We start from the raw sequence: 14,091 nt of genomic DNA, 5'->3' as shown, positions 1-14,091 counted from the left end.
AGTTTTTGGATTCCTTGATTTACAATCAGGAAATAATTGCAATGATTAAATTTACATATTTTATAGCAGTAGTTATTCAAGCAGTTTATTTGATAAGGTGCCAGTTTTTCATCCAAACCTCAGATTGTATTGCAAAGCATGTACAGATTCATATGTTCATTATTTAACATTTTTAAACTTTAAATTTTGAAATGTTACAAATACACAGAAAGTTATAAAAATAGCATGAATATTCCTATGCTTTCTGCTCACCTTATTTACCATATTTGCTTCCCATTTTATTTAACACAAGAACACTGCTTATACAATGAACTTGTCCTTTCTCCAATGGCATTCTTGTCCTGCCTCCTTCACAGGAAACAGCTGTCCCGATTTGGGCCTTTTGTTCTCTTTCAGGTAGCATTTACTTTGATGCATTAGGGGTGATTTTTGTTGGAGGTAACAATTTGGGTATTTTTATAACTTAATGATAATGATAAATATAAGGTAAATATTTATTAAAATAAATTTATTTAATCAATAAATTAAATATTGTAGAAGAATCTCCTGCAAATTTGGCATTTGATTTAAATTTTTAAGGAATGACCCACTGAAGGTTACAGGGGATGGTATCTCTGTTTCAAACATTTTTGAAGATGACAGTTCTCCACTTTACCAAGATTCAGAATACTCCTTCTCACCCTTTTACCAAAATAAAATAAAATAAAACTATTTCTCTGAATTCTTTAAAACAGTATATTTCACAGAGGTAGTGGATCCAGACTAATTTCTTAAAGATATTGTAAATGACACCAATTTTAAGTAGTTCTCTTTGTAACTAGAGATTTTGGCTCCGGTTGTGAGCTAACTTAGAAGGCAGTAGGGTGTAATATTTTCCTTCATTTTAAGGACTTTTAACAAAAACTAGACTTGTTTAATATTAGCCACAACTCTGTATTCTTCCCCCAAGCCTTTCAGTTCCCTGCTTTGAGACCCACTGCGCAATTAGAGAGAGGCAGCTACGGGGGGCGGGGCACAAGGGAGCGAGGGGAGAGGTGCAGGCCTGCGGCCCCTCAGAACCATCTGCCCTGGGTGAGCGGGTTACTTCTCCTTGCTCATGCCCTCCTAGCGAGGTGGCTAGTGCACAAATCCATTAAAGAGGCCTTTGACTAGAGATAAGGGGTTTGACCGCATTTCTGTCACCTGCCTTCTCTTTCTTTGTAATTTGATGATAGTTCGTTCCATTATTGCTTAAATACGGTAGGCTCCAGGGATGTCTTCTCCCTCCCTCTTTACATGAAGATGTTAGGATGTGAATTCACATTTCTTCTTCAGGAAATATCAGGAGATATTTACCAGCCTATCTTACCAGCTCAGAAAGGAAGTTATTATAACCAGATTCTAGCAGTGCCTTTTAACCAATCTGAGATGCTTTTTTCCTGTGGCTATTAACTGTGTCTTTCTTCAGATCTGAAGGCTTTAAAATGCAGTGCATTCAGGCACCTGTGTTCTAAGTAGAACTGCCTTTAAAAATGTAATTGAAGGATTTTCACTTTTGTGGAGTCGTCAGCAGGGTTGATATTGATCCGTGCTTTCTGGGGGCCCAATGCAGCAGAAGGGGAGACTACAGCAGGCCGGTAAGCCCTCCGAGCCTTCTGTCTAATTTGGCAGAAAAACACAGAATGTGGGACAACAAAAGAAGGCTCCTTTTTCCATAAAAATTCTTCTTCCCACCCACCCCTCTTCCCCAAAAAGCGGACTTAATTTTTCAGCTGCACGCAGTGATTCGGTGCTCACTCTTGCATTGAAACAGTTGCTGTCTGAACAGGCAGGAAACAGTTTTCTTTTAATTGCTGAAATCATTCGGAAGTGCTTCATGCCCTGCTTCTATACAGCAGATGCTGTGCATTAATTGGCCCGCGTAGAAATGACCCAGGGTTCCTTGCAGCGGGCTCAATTTTAGGCAGAGGGTTTAAATAGCTTATTTATTATTTTGTATAATCTGGCGTACATTATGTGCTCCTGCATGTGTTGTATTTCATGGTCTGCAGTTTCTAATGTCATGTGGGTTTCAAAACCTGTGTTTCTCTGGTAATGTACTAGCAGCAGGTAAGCTCAAAATACCATCCATCAGGAGCTAATTTTTTATCCAGATACTCCAATGACTGATGAACCTGTCTTTTGTATGAATGTTTAGCACAGTAGAAAGCCATATGCCACTGGCACAGTTTCCTGTGCATTCTTTATAGTTGCTAGAGAGTGGGCTACAGGGGGAAAAACCCTCCATGCCATTTCTGTCCTCTTGCCTATATTTAAAGGACAACACCTTTAAAAATGACCCAGGTTTTGGACAACAAAAGAGGGGAGGGGCCATCTTAAAGGAAATCCGACTCTCATAATCATCTTCTTTATCAGAAATATAACTGTACACTCTTAATAGGGAACCTTGTTTTGTTGCCCCCCGTCTGTTCAAAACAGACCTTCACCCATTAAAAGGTCCTCCCTTGTGTGGGAAGACCACAGCTGTTACTGTAAATCTCATCCCGTCACTGTGTCGCCCCCATTTTGTGGCTCTAAAGGATGAAATTGAGAAATGGAATACTGTGCAGTCATCCTTTACATCTCCAATTTTAGGCCTTTGCCATCATTTTCATGCTTTTATTCCAAATCAAATAACATTAGTGGGCTACACCACCTTCTGATGAATATCTGGTATTGAACACAGCTTTCAAGTCTGTACTTTTGGGGGCTTCTCTTTACGTTTTGATGGAGGTATTTTCCCCCTTTCTTTTTCACTTCCTGCACTTCATTTGAGCTTTCTTCCTGCGTTTACAGTCTACGGTCTGAATGATACAAGTTGCTGAGTATGTCCCAGCCTTAGTCTGTTTTCTAAGAGCGATGTGCAGGAGAAGGTTCTGTGTCTTTTAATCTTTGGGGAAGAAGTGAAGAGAACTTGGTAGTATGCTACTGGGGGGCTTTAATCAGAAACAAGAAGTGATTTGAATCATTAGCACAACAAAGCATACTATAAGCTTGAAGATAAAGTCTCTGGGGAAAGAGTACTCTGAAAATAAATGGAACTTGATAGATTTCCATATCATTTATAACTTCCCTTAATTACACTTGGAAGACTTGCCAGTAAAACTGGAAAATTGGCAGCCTATATCCATTAGAGTCATTTTGCCGACCATGGCAAGCAGCTGGCTTTACTGGATTTTATTTCCCATCACTCACAATTAATCATCAGCTGGAGATGTCTGAACCTCTTTCAGCACAGAGCAGTGCCGGGCGACATTCAGGGCTTCCAAACATGCTGAAATCTGCTGAATAAATTGGCCGAGTTTTCTCCCCAGCTTACTCATTTTAGGGCAAGGCGGGCTCCCGCTTAATGAGTACACTCTGATAATCGGATGCGAATGTGAACCTTGACCCTGTGTCAAAGGAGAGGACGCAATAAGCCGGATGAAAGATATAGGATTCAGGCCTCCAAACTTTACATCAATTAGACAGGGAGTAGAGAAGTATATCAGGCTGACCAAGTTTATCAAAAAGACTTGCAAGGCTTGTGACCATTTTGTAAGCCCGGCATTGGAGACATCCTGTCACAATCATTAAGTCTTTATCAGATGATTCACAAAAGTGTTAGAGAAGTGTGCGCACACAGATCCTTTGGGAGCAGTGCCCTCACATGTGAGCTGTCTAGTGGAAATGGAATGGTTAAAAGTCCTTTCTGCTCCCTCAGTTAATGCCCAGCTTTCCAAGCACACGGGGAAAGACAGAAGGTGCTGCCACTACCTTCCCGAATCTGGGGAGTGGGGACGAATGGGCACCTCTGGACAGGGAGGCTTCCACATGTTGAGCTAAGAGGCCTGTGTGATGCCATCTTGGTGTTGCCGGAATTGGAGCCTGTGTAGGGCCCAGCTGGCGGGGAGGGCACCCCCAGTTACAGGCCCACCTGCTTTCCTCACTGTGTGGTTTGTACCATGTTTGCTTGTCTCACTTGGATTCTTGAGGAATGAAATAACTTGAATTTAGATCAAGTTCTACTGACTAAAACATATCTCAGTATTTTGTGGAGTAAATAAACAACTTCCAAGAGTTTTTTTTCCTTTTAGGGACAAATGAGTGAAAACAGATTACAAAACAGATGGCTGTAGGCGAGCAGAGATATGAATTACTTAAATTTTCATTTACAGCTAAATACTACAAGTAGAGAGACTAGCAGACAGGCTTGAGAGAAAACAGGAATGAAAAGGAAGCTGTGGGGATTGAATTCAGTGATTCAGTGCAGAGCTGTGGGTCAGGCAGAAGAGCAGTCACTTCAGATCCAGAATATTTTCTATGAAGTCCTTTTAATCACATTGCCAGTCATACAATCAGAGAGAAGGGAACATTGGAAATTTGAGACTTTCCCACCTCTCCTGATTATCTCTGGCTAAATCAGAGGTTTCGTTTCTCTGATTAATAACTGGGGATCTACCACTTGCAGTTACTTGTATGTCAACTCTTCACAAATCACCAGTGCTGCAAGCATGCCAGGCCAGCTAAGAAGGATTGTCAGTGGGCCCCATGAATTTGTCTTGCTTTACTACCCTCAGGCTCAAGCAAGCCATCTTGAGCCTGGATCCGGTCTGTGGCCCAGGCCTACCTGTCCTTCCACTAGTTTCCTAAGACCATTATTGTCAGGTTGTCCCAGGCCACCTAGAGTGACCACTGGAAATTTCCTGGTTCATTTTTTTTTTCCATATCTGCATTAATTGTGAATTTACTTACTTGAAGTTCTTAATGAAGAAGCAGGGAGAGGCTCTCTGGCCAGCAGATGCCAAGCAGTGGGCTGAGCTCCTGCAGAAGGGCAAGGCTGCACCCACCCAAGAGAAGCCTATGGGGCTGGGAATGAGGAAACTGGGGCTCTGAGCAGGCCCAGGCTCTCAGATGCCAGCTGAGGAGGGTGAGAGACAGGTACTTACAGGCCCCATGGTGAGTGGGCACTTGTCCATCTGCGAAGGAAAGAGCTGCCAGAGCCCCAAGAGGGAGAGCTGACTACTAACTTTTTCATGGAATTCCCATAGTTGAATTTCAGATCCATTTCCCAGAAAGCCTCAGCTCTGTTACTGGAATGCCCAGTCCTTCAATTGGGATGCTGTTTCCCGACGTCAGCTCTGACCCTCAGCCTCCACCTCAGAAGCCTTGGTCTGGGTCCACCAGGGTTTTACGTGTGGAGCTAAATGGAAGATGCTACTCTGGGGGAACTCAATTTTCCACTGTCTTGCCTGGTCCATGCTAGCCTTTGAAGAGAGAAAAAAAATATCTCTGAAATGAGGGCTTGAGGGAGTAGCTGCTGACATCCTGACTGGTGCATCTTCATTGTCTTTGACTTGCCCTCATTTCTCTCCCTCTGAGTTTTGAAGAACAGAAAGTTTGGAACAGCCCTCAGGAGTTGATTCTTTAATCTCTATGGAATGCAGATGCCAGGTGAAAATGAATCAAAAAGGGCAGCAAGCACAGTGCTTCAAGCCCAGCTCTGCAGCACAGTCTCTCCTCCGTGCCAGCACTGAAGCTTTGGCATCCCCTCTCTTCCTATGTTTCTGTGCCAGGAAAAGCAGCCCACCACCTGATCAGTGGAGGAAAGGAATGCAGAGCTCAGGCAGTCCCGACTGCCAGCAAGACAGCTTGTGCCTCACAGGGGGCCGGAAGGGGGACTTGGAGATCATGTGGGGATTTCAGGAAAGAACATTCTCCAGGCATTGTGAGACACTGGGCAAGCACAGCCGCAGCGGAGTGCGTGTCCGGGAGCCCCACACCAGATGCCCACCAGCACCCCAGATAGCTGGTTGCTGTAGGAAATTCCACTTTCCTATTTCAAAGACTGAGAGGCCCTTTTTCACAGACAGGAGAAAAATCCAGCCCAGCTTTCATGCTTACTCATCAAGGGCAGAAAGAATAAATAGATTGGCTTTTAGTCACAGCTGAATCCTAGGTGGAAGGCCCACGTTTAGCCCCAAGAGGTTTATATCCTGCTCCACCTGGACTTCACCCATAACAACAGGCAAACATCTGAATACCAAGCTTGAGCCCAAGCCTGTGGTAGCTCCCAGTGTCCTTGCAAGGCATGGGCACAGCTCCAGAAATCATTGCCTGCAGTGGAGGTTTGGAATAGTGGTCTGCCTGGCCCGGATGTTTGGCTGTTGTCCCCAGTTCCCCAGCGCTGAAGATAGAAACTCCATTTTTTGGTAACAGTTTTACTGAGATAAAATTCATATACAAGTCATTCCTTTAAAGTGTATACTTCGGTTGTTTTAGTCTATTCACAGAATTGTGCAACCGTCATCAGTCAATCTTAGAACATTTTAATTTTTGAAAGATTTTTTTTAATATTAAATTTTATTTAGTTACTTTTCAAGTACATTTTTTTTATCTATTTCTCCCATCCCACCCCCCCCCCCGGTCTCCCCCCTCTCTCCCATTCCCCCCCCAGTCCTCATCTCTGTGTCATTCATACTTGTTCCTCAAAATCCCTCCCCCTTTTTCCCCTTAAGTTCCCTTCCCTCTCCCCTCTGGTCGCTGCCCACTTGTTCTCTATTTCAGTGTCTTTGTTTTTATTCTGTTTGCTTGTTTGTTTTATTCTTTAGCTTCCTGTCAAAGGTGAGATCATATGGTATTTGTCCTTCAATGCCTGGCCTATTTCACTCAGCATAATGCTTTGGAAAGGAGGGAGAAAGAAATATCAGTATGTGAGAGAAACATCAATCGGTTGCTTTTTCTGCATGTCCCCAACTGGGGGCCTGGCCTGCAACCCAGGCATGTGTGCCCTGACAAGGAATCGAGCCAGCAATTTTTTGGTTTGCAGGCTGGCACTCAATCCACTGAGCCACACTGGCCAGGGCAGTCAAAGAACATTTTAATCACTCAAAGGAATCTATGTTCCCATCAGCAATCTATTCCTCTTTTTCCCTCAGCCCTTGGAAATCACCAATCTTTCCATCTGTAGAGATTTACCAATTAATTGCATAAAAGTAGAAGGCATGCCTTTCTGCCACATCTCTGTGGCAAAGGCAGAGTCAGATTCCCAGGGGATGGTCTTTCTCTGCTGTCCCCCAGATATGAACTTGGTGTTCGAAGTATCTATCAGAGGTTGTTGCTGCTGTTTGGATCAAATTTCAACATCTTTGACAAAGAATCTCTTAGCGGCTTTACTCTTCAGCATTGTTGTAAAATTGGAGTGATGGTAAAACTTCTGTCCATTTTTATTCATTTTCCAGGTAGCAGAAGGTCAGGAAATTTGTGTGATTGAAGCCATGAAAATGCAGAACAGTATGACAGCTGGGAAAACTGGCAAGGTACGTCCCTAAGTTCCCACCAGCCCATGCCAGCTCTGTGGCAGGAAGCAGAATTTCCACCTTTGAATCTCAGATGGTTAGACCTAAAAAGGGTCATAGACATGATCTCCTCCTACCTCTCCCTCCTGCAGATGGGGACAGGAAGATTGGGAGCTCTTTTCACCCCACACTGGTGTGCCCCGCCTCATGCACAGGAGGCTTTCCAAAAGACTCTCTATAGTCAGGTAGTGAAAGAATAATTGTTCTTTACCTTAATGGCTTTCAAATTAAGAGGTCTTTAATTTTTAATGTTTACATCTGTCTTAGAGGCAGTTAGTTATCTGAGACTTAGGTGACACAGCAGGCAATGGTTTTAGAGATTGCAAAAATTAATGTAACTCTTCAAGATAATTTCTCCACAAAGAGAACAGTTCAATTTTAGATCAAGAGGAGCTGAAAGCCCCACAAACACATGTGGGACTTAATGATTTAGGGAGAAAAAAAGATGATGTATTAGTACTGAAATTTATTAAAACTTCTTAAATGTATTTTCTCCTTGAAGAAAACAGAAAAATCCTTTAAAGCCATAACTCCATTATCCTTTTGCAACAAAAAAAAAAGAGACCATTTGTAGCAGAATGACCCTTTCCTGAAGGACTTTTTGGTTTAAAAGTCTGGAGTAAGGCGAGGCAGGGCGGAGTGAGGAAAGCAGCACAGGCTGGCCACGTCCCACACCGAGGCCAGATTGGGAAAGTGAGATTGAACCTTGGAAATGATGTATGCCCTGGCAGAGAGGTACAATCAGTTCTCAGTGAAATATGCATCAGAGAGACACAGCTTCAGTCACCCCCAAAAAGAAATGAGACTGATTCTCAGAGAACATGCTGAGGGGGATACTCAGTCCAGTTCAAGCTGGGAGGATGAAGGTCAAGCTGGAGAGGGGCTGCAGACAGCTGTATCCAGTCTCCATGGGTTTGGAAGAGGACAAGTGCAAGGGCTGTAGGTATTTTTAGGAGTTTGCTTTCTACATGATTACTTTTTATAAGATGAACAAGAAAATGTTGGCTTCTGCTCTTGTAAAAGTGTTAATTTGTTCCTTATTTTTAACACTGACACTACATTAGCGTCATGAGTGTTCCATTCATAATTTGGCTTCATTTGAGGGCATGCGGAATATATGTCAGATGTATGTCAAAGGCCTGTATTGCTAGACTGAGGTACTTAACGCAAAAATGAACTGGCATAGCTCTCTTAAGGAGCAGGGGGCCCGTGTAGGTCAGTGTGTTTTATGTCCTCATGGCCTGGGTTTCACAGCGAAGGATTAGCTGCTCCCTGGTCATCAGGAGCCCAGAACTGCCTTCGGGGTGTTAATGTACTCTGAGTAAATCTGTACTGTGGCCTGACCCCCTATTACCTGGAGTAGTCCTCTCTGCTCATCCTATTTCCTCCTACTGGCCAGCAGGGTGTACCAGGAATGGCCAGAGCCCCAGCCCAGAGGACCAGGCCCTGGGGACCTGAGGGGCTGGTGGTTCTTATCTGGGAGGGCCATGTTTCCTCCCATTAGGGAGGAAAAGGTTCACAATGTAATCACAGCATCATGAAAAATACATCCTATATACACACAGAGGCTTCAGATCATAAAAAGCAGCCACTTCAGTGCAAATAGCACCTGCTGAACAAGACCTTTGAACTACTCTTTGCACAGGTTCGCATCGACCTGAGAGAACCTGGGCTGGAATTCAAGGGGAAGGCCCTTCGAGTCCTCTGGCTGATAGTGGAGCTGCAGGAACACAGGCCAGGGCACCAAACCTGCTGTTGCTGCCATTGTTCCTCTTTTCTACTTACTAATTCAAACCCATTGCTCATTTTCTCACTTAAGCAAGAAACCCCAAGATGTCAAATGACTATCTCTTCCCCGTTCTAACCCCCTACCCACTTATTTTAAATTTGAACACAATTTGGGAAAACAAACCTGATTAAAACTGGGAGAGAGGAATAGAATGAAAGGGCACAATAGCAACATCACAGGAGCTTAGTCCTTGTTCCACATCACGCCACAAAGTACTATCTGTGCAGCCATGCAGCTTCTGAGTATTTAAATTTCCCTTGAGAAGGATGTTTACAATCAGGCTAGGGTGTTTCTCTTATTAATTAGTACCTGCTTTGACTCTTGTATAAGTGTGTTTTGTTTTGGGGTTTTTTTACACTAAGCATTCCATTAACTCTCAGAGAACATTTTTTCAACCTAAAACCACAGAGATTGGGCAGGCTGGGTACTGTGAGCTTATCCAGGACCAACACTGGCTCTTAGGATGCTGCCCTTGACCCCTGTGTGTGCCCAGTGCAAGGGCCGGCCAGCAGAAATTGCCTTCCACCAGTGACTTTTAGGACAAGGACGGGAGTGGGGACGATGCTGAGTCACAGCCCTGCACGAGGACATCCCCTGTGCATGAGGTCCCCTCTGTGCAAGCCAAGTGCTCTACCTGTGCTCCAGAGCCTGCCAGGCTGTCTCTTCACTTCCAGAAACAGATGACGAGATTGCTCCCTCCTGTTCTAGTTAATAATTCTTACTTCCCCTCCCCCCCGTTTTTAATTCAAGGTGAAATCGGTGCATTGTAAAGCTGGGGACACAGTTGGAGAAGGAGATCTGCTCATGGAACTGCAATGAAGTATTTATAGCCTTTCAGTCATCACCCAGTTTTATTAGTCATTTGTATTATTATTCTTTCACACTCAATTTATCCAAGCATTTTGCAGGAACACCCCTGTGCAGCAGATTTTACATGGTCATATTTATTCCATATATAGTCAAAACCAACATTCTGCCAAAAAATCACCAATGGAAATTTTTATTGATATAAATACTTGTACATATGATTTGTACTTCTGCTGTGAGATTTCCTAGTGTCAAAGTTAAATCAATAAAACTGAGCATTTGTCTAAATATTAGTTTGCCCTTTTTTTTCTTTTTTGAATGAAGACAATGTACCTCAGAGGCTATGGGCTTTGCCAGTAGACTTTACATAATAGCATTTCACTGTAATCCTTGAAAAATTTTATATAAATCCCAGCTCTTTGCCTTCAGTTTTATTAAATTAGCATTTGCTACCTCATAATCTGATTACCTACTTCATCCTGGTTGACACCTAACTCCTGTTTGTGGTTATTAGTTACTTCTTAAGTCCATATAACACAGATGATTTTGGAAATCCTTCCTCTGTGGCTCAAATGGGTAAGAATGGATCTGTTGGATCCCTGGACGGTGTCACCTTAGGGAGAGATGACTCACATGATCCCCTCTTTCCCATCCCACAGGACTCCCTCACCCCAATTGTAGTGGGTGAGGCTGCTACAAGCTCATCAGCTGATACCCATCCTTGCCTTGTATGTTTGTGAAGCAAGTTTCCAATTAAGACAAAAGGGTTAAGTCCTGGCTGGTGTAGCTCAGTGGATTGAGAGCAGGCCTGCGAACCAAAGGATCATGGTTCGATTCCCAATCAGGGCACATGCCTGGGTTGCAGGCCAGTTCCCAGCAGGGGACACATGGGAGGCAACCATACACTGATACAACCATAGATTGATATTTCTCTCCCTCTTTCCTTCCCCTCTAAAATAAATAAAATCTTTAAAAAAAGACGATCTTCTTTAAAAAAAAAAAAAGGGCTAAAATAATGATGTTTTTTTGTACTAGATACAGTTAGTGATCACAGTCTACTATTAAGCTGAAGAGAGTAAGTGAGTGCTCCCAGTGGAGAATGAGGTTACCAAGGATCAGCAGCTGCATTTTCATTTGGTTCTGAAATTCCTAGAATACATTTCATACTTTGCTAGTAAATAAGCAGAGGCAGTCATGCACTGACTTGAATCTACACTGACAGATCATCAGATGGAAGTGGGTAGTAATTGGTTCTTTGTGCCTTGCTAAAATTATTATTTTTTAGACTAAAATTATTTTCAGTGCTGTTTGTATAAGGAAGCTAAGCTTTCTGTCAGGCCTGAAGAACAAAATACTAATGCGCTGGTTGTCTCCAAAAAGGTCACCCCAAATGCCACTCCCTTTGGGAAGGAGGGACAGTGCCTTGCTGGGCTCTGGGCTTGGGTGAGCTTCTTCTATCTGAAATCAACTGTGTCTGCCAGCAAGTAAGCGCTCATTATTTTGCTAAATTAGAACGAAAAAAGCATTCTACCAAATACACTGGCCCAGGAAAAGGGCCCAAAATAGCATCAACACTTTATTTGACTTACTAAAATATCTAGCTTAATTTTAAATTATTATCTTTAATAATCTCTTTTTTAATAAGCTTGATCTGAAAACTGTGAAGAACAATGTTATATCTATTCCAAAACTACTCTAAAATACATCATATTTTTCTTGAGTTTCTTTTATTACATTGAGACATCCAAGATCAGAGTAAAAAATTTACTGACTCTGACCTGTAGCACCAATAAAAAAAGAGTAGGGCTGCTAAGATCTATCTGCAACACAAACTCTTTACATTCATTTGAAATGTTTTCTTCAGATTTTAGCAAAGCAAAAAAAGAAAGAAAACTATGATAACACATGAGTTCTTGAAATGTCATTTAGGGGAATTAAAACCCTAAATTTTTCTTATCCAATCCATTCAAACCCATGGTGCTCTTTAGGCATCGAGCAATAAAGCAGTATCTGATAAGAGAGATTTCGGGCACAATGTTGTTATCAGTATGTCAAAATTATCTGGGAAACTGGCTGTCACTAAAAAAGAGATCATTTCTTTTTCCACAGATAGAGTTTTTACACATATTTGTTTCAAAGAGAATTATAATGCTTTTTTCATTCAGTAAGTGCAGACCAAGCTGAGGTAATCTCATAACCATCAGGGCTGTGTCTTTTCTTTGGCTGCTGAGCGTTCCTCGAATTTCTATCTGTTTTCCCGTGGATTATAGCGAAGCCCGTGTGTCCCCTGAGAGTCGTAACTGTTGTGGTATGGGAGGTGGACCCACTCTGGTGGGTAGGTGGCTGTGCTGTACACAAAGCACTGCAGGGTCCTTTTAGCAGCTGGAGACTCCTTAGGGGCGCTGTGCATGCCTTCCCACTCCAGCACCGCAATCCTCACCTGGGTGCGTTGATAAGTGTCTGGGCAGCCTTCAAACTCATCAAGAAAGTGCAGCATCTGCTTGTCCACACTATAGATCTCCCCAACCACGCAGTGGCCATGCCCGGGAAGGTTCAGCAGATGAGGAATGTTATGTTCTCCAGCAATCACTAAGGGGTAAGGCTCCACCGTGTGGCCTCGGCCCTGGAAGGTTGCGCGGCCGTTAGTGCCATCCAGCAGGACATTATGATTGGGCTGGCCTCGCTTCAGGGTTCCGTACACAAATACATCGGCCATGTCGTCCAGAGATGCTGCAAAGGAGAAAGGAAGCAGATTGGTAGATCTACGTGCTACAGAAACAGGTAAGAGGTCTGGTCTCAGTTGGAGTTGGGACCTTGTCTGGGAAGGACCAGAGAGTAAATCTTTCAGTTTCATGCTCAAGCAGCTGCTGCTAACCCCCAGCACAACCCAGCACTGCTCTTCACTAACATGCGGTGGGGTCTGAGGTTCCAGGAAATACCACCCACCCTTTATAATCACTTTCGGAGGAAAGGTGCTCAATTGAGAATATACTTGCCAGATGGAGAACTGTTTTTCAAAGCAGGTTTCAATCTTTTTAAAAGGACTTAAAAAATTACATAATAAATATTTATTGTACAAAAATAGAATGATAAGCAAATATAAATGTGCGTGTATAAAAAAGTCATTTGTAATGGGCGACAAGAGATAATTCAGGTTTCAGTACTAAATTTACATCCTAGTTCTGACAGTGTGACCCAGCAAACCTTTAATAATAGCACTTTTCAGTGTTCCTTTTTCAAGGTCCTAGAGGGTAATGAGGCTTTCCTGTGACTCACTGTGATTTACCACAGCGACCTTGGCTCCAATGTGAAGGTAAATATTTACTGCTTGCCAGGGTCTGGGCAACAGATTGTTATGTAATTGACAAAAGTGATTTATGTAAAAGTGACTCAAACAGCGATGGAACTTATAGTTGATCAGGGGTGGGTCCCTCTTCAAAGCCTGGCATTTCACTGCCCTGCTTGCCCAACACTATGTAATATGGCAGGCTTTGGAAATGAGACACCCTGTGCAGCAAAACAAAAGGTGCATCCATCTGCCAGCAGCAGCCTACAACCAGCCAGAAACACCTGGAGGGTGACACCCCCTGGACATTAACCACATGATCAAGTGGCCCTTGGAGAAATACTTAGTTCACAGGTTTTCTACTTTCTTCTCAGCCAACAAGGGCTGGTCTGGGGAATCTCATCCCAGCCTTGCCTCACCTCTTCAGGGCACTTAAGGAGGGTGGGCAGTCCAACAGGACTCCCCCGCTGCCTTGGTCTCAGTCACTAGCCTGTGGAACGTCAAGAGTTCCATGGATTACAGGCAAATTGTACTTGGAAAGGCTTGGCCCTGGGGGGGAAAAAAAACCACAAGGCTGTCAGACACATGCACTCTGGCATCTGATAACACTGGGGCACCTTGAGCAGGATAAGGACGTGGTGGGAGCTCCGGTTCTGGTTGTTCTGGTAAAGGTAGGAGGAGAGATTTGGATCAGAGTACACAGCAGCCCTGTGGACCAGGTGTTTGGAAGGAGCTATTCCTGATTTCTGTCCCCCACACTTGTAGCCTGTCTTATAGCTCGATCTGTCAACTCCTTCAGGATGTACTTAGGACCTGCAGTTTTCTTACCCTCTTCACTACCACCTTCAACCAAG

The 14,091-nt window shown here is 43.5% G+C and overlaps 2 protein-coding genes across 9 annotated transcripts in view; one reads left to right on the top strand and one right to left on the bottom strand.

The window, feature by feature from the left end:
* Nucleotides 1-10,239, top strand: part of PCCA (propionyl-CoA carboxylase subunit alpha) — a 526,460-nt gene extending 516,221 nt beyond the window's left edge. The window contains exons 23-24 of the mRNA XM_037143368.2: nt 7,239-7,316; nt 9,895-10,239. Coding sequence (XP_036999263.2) covers nt 7,239-7,316; nt 9,895-9,963 — 147 coding nt within the window. The 3' untranslated portion in view covers nt 9,964-10,239. The remainder of the gene's footprint in view (nt 1-7,238; nt 7,317-9,894) is intronic.
* GGACT (gamma-glutamylamine cyclotransferase) overlaps nt 9,977-14,091 on the bottom strand; it is a 56,057-nt gene continuing 51,942 nt past the window's right edge. For all 8 annotated transcript variants that reach the window (XM_037143366.2, XM_037143362.2, XM_037143363.2 and 5 more), the window contains one exon: nt 9,977-12,681. In XM_037143366.2, the coding sequence (XP_036999261.2) occupies nt 12,197-12,667 (471 nt within the window). In that variant the 5' untranslated portion in view covers nt 12,668-12,681 and the 3' untranslated portion in view covers nt 9,977-12,196. The remainder of the gene's footprint in view (nt 12,682-14,091) is intronic.

Source organism: Artibeus jamaicensis, unplaced genomic scaffold (genome assembly GCF_021234435.1).
Source record: "Artibeus jamaicensis isolate MK-2021 breed Jamaican fruit bat unplaced genomic scaffold, CSHL_Jam_final contig_1819, whole genome shotgun sequence".
NCBI lineage: Eukaryota > Metazoa > Chordata > Mammalia > Chiroptera > Phyllostomidae > Artibeus > Artibeus jamaicensis.
The sequence above is the reverse complement of the archived record's forward strand: the minus strand, read 5'-3'. Positions and strand labels throughout refer to the sequence as shown.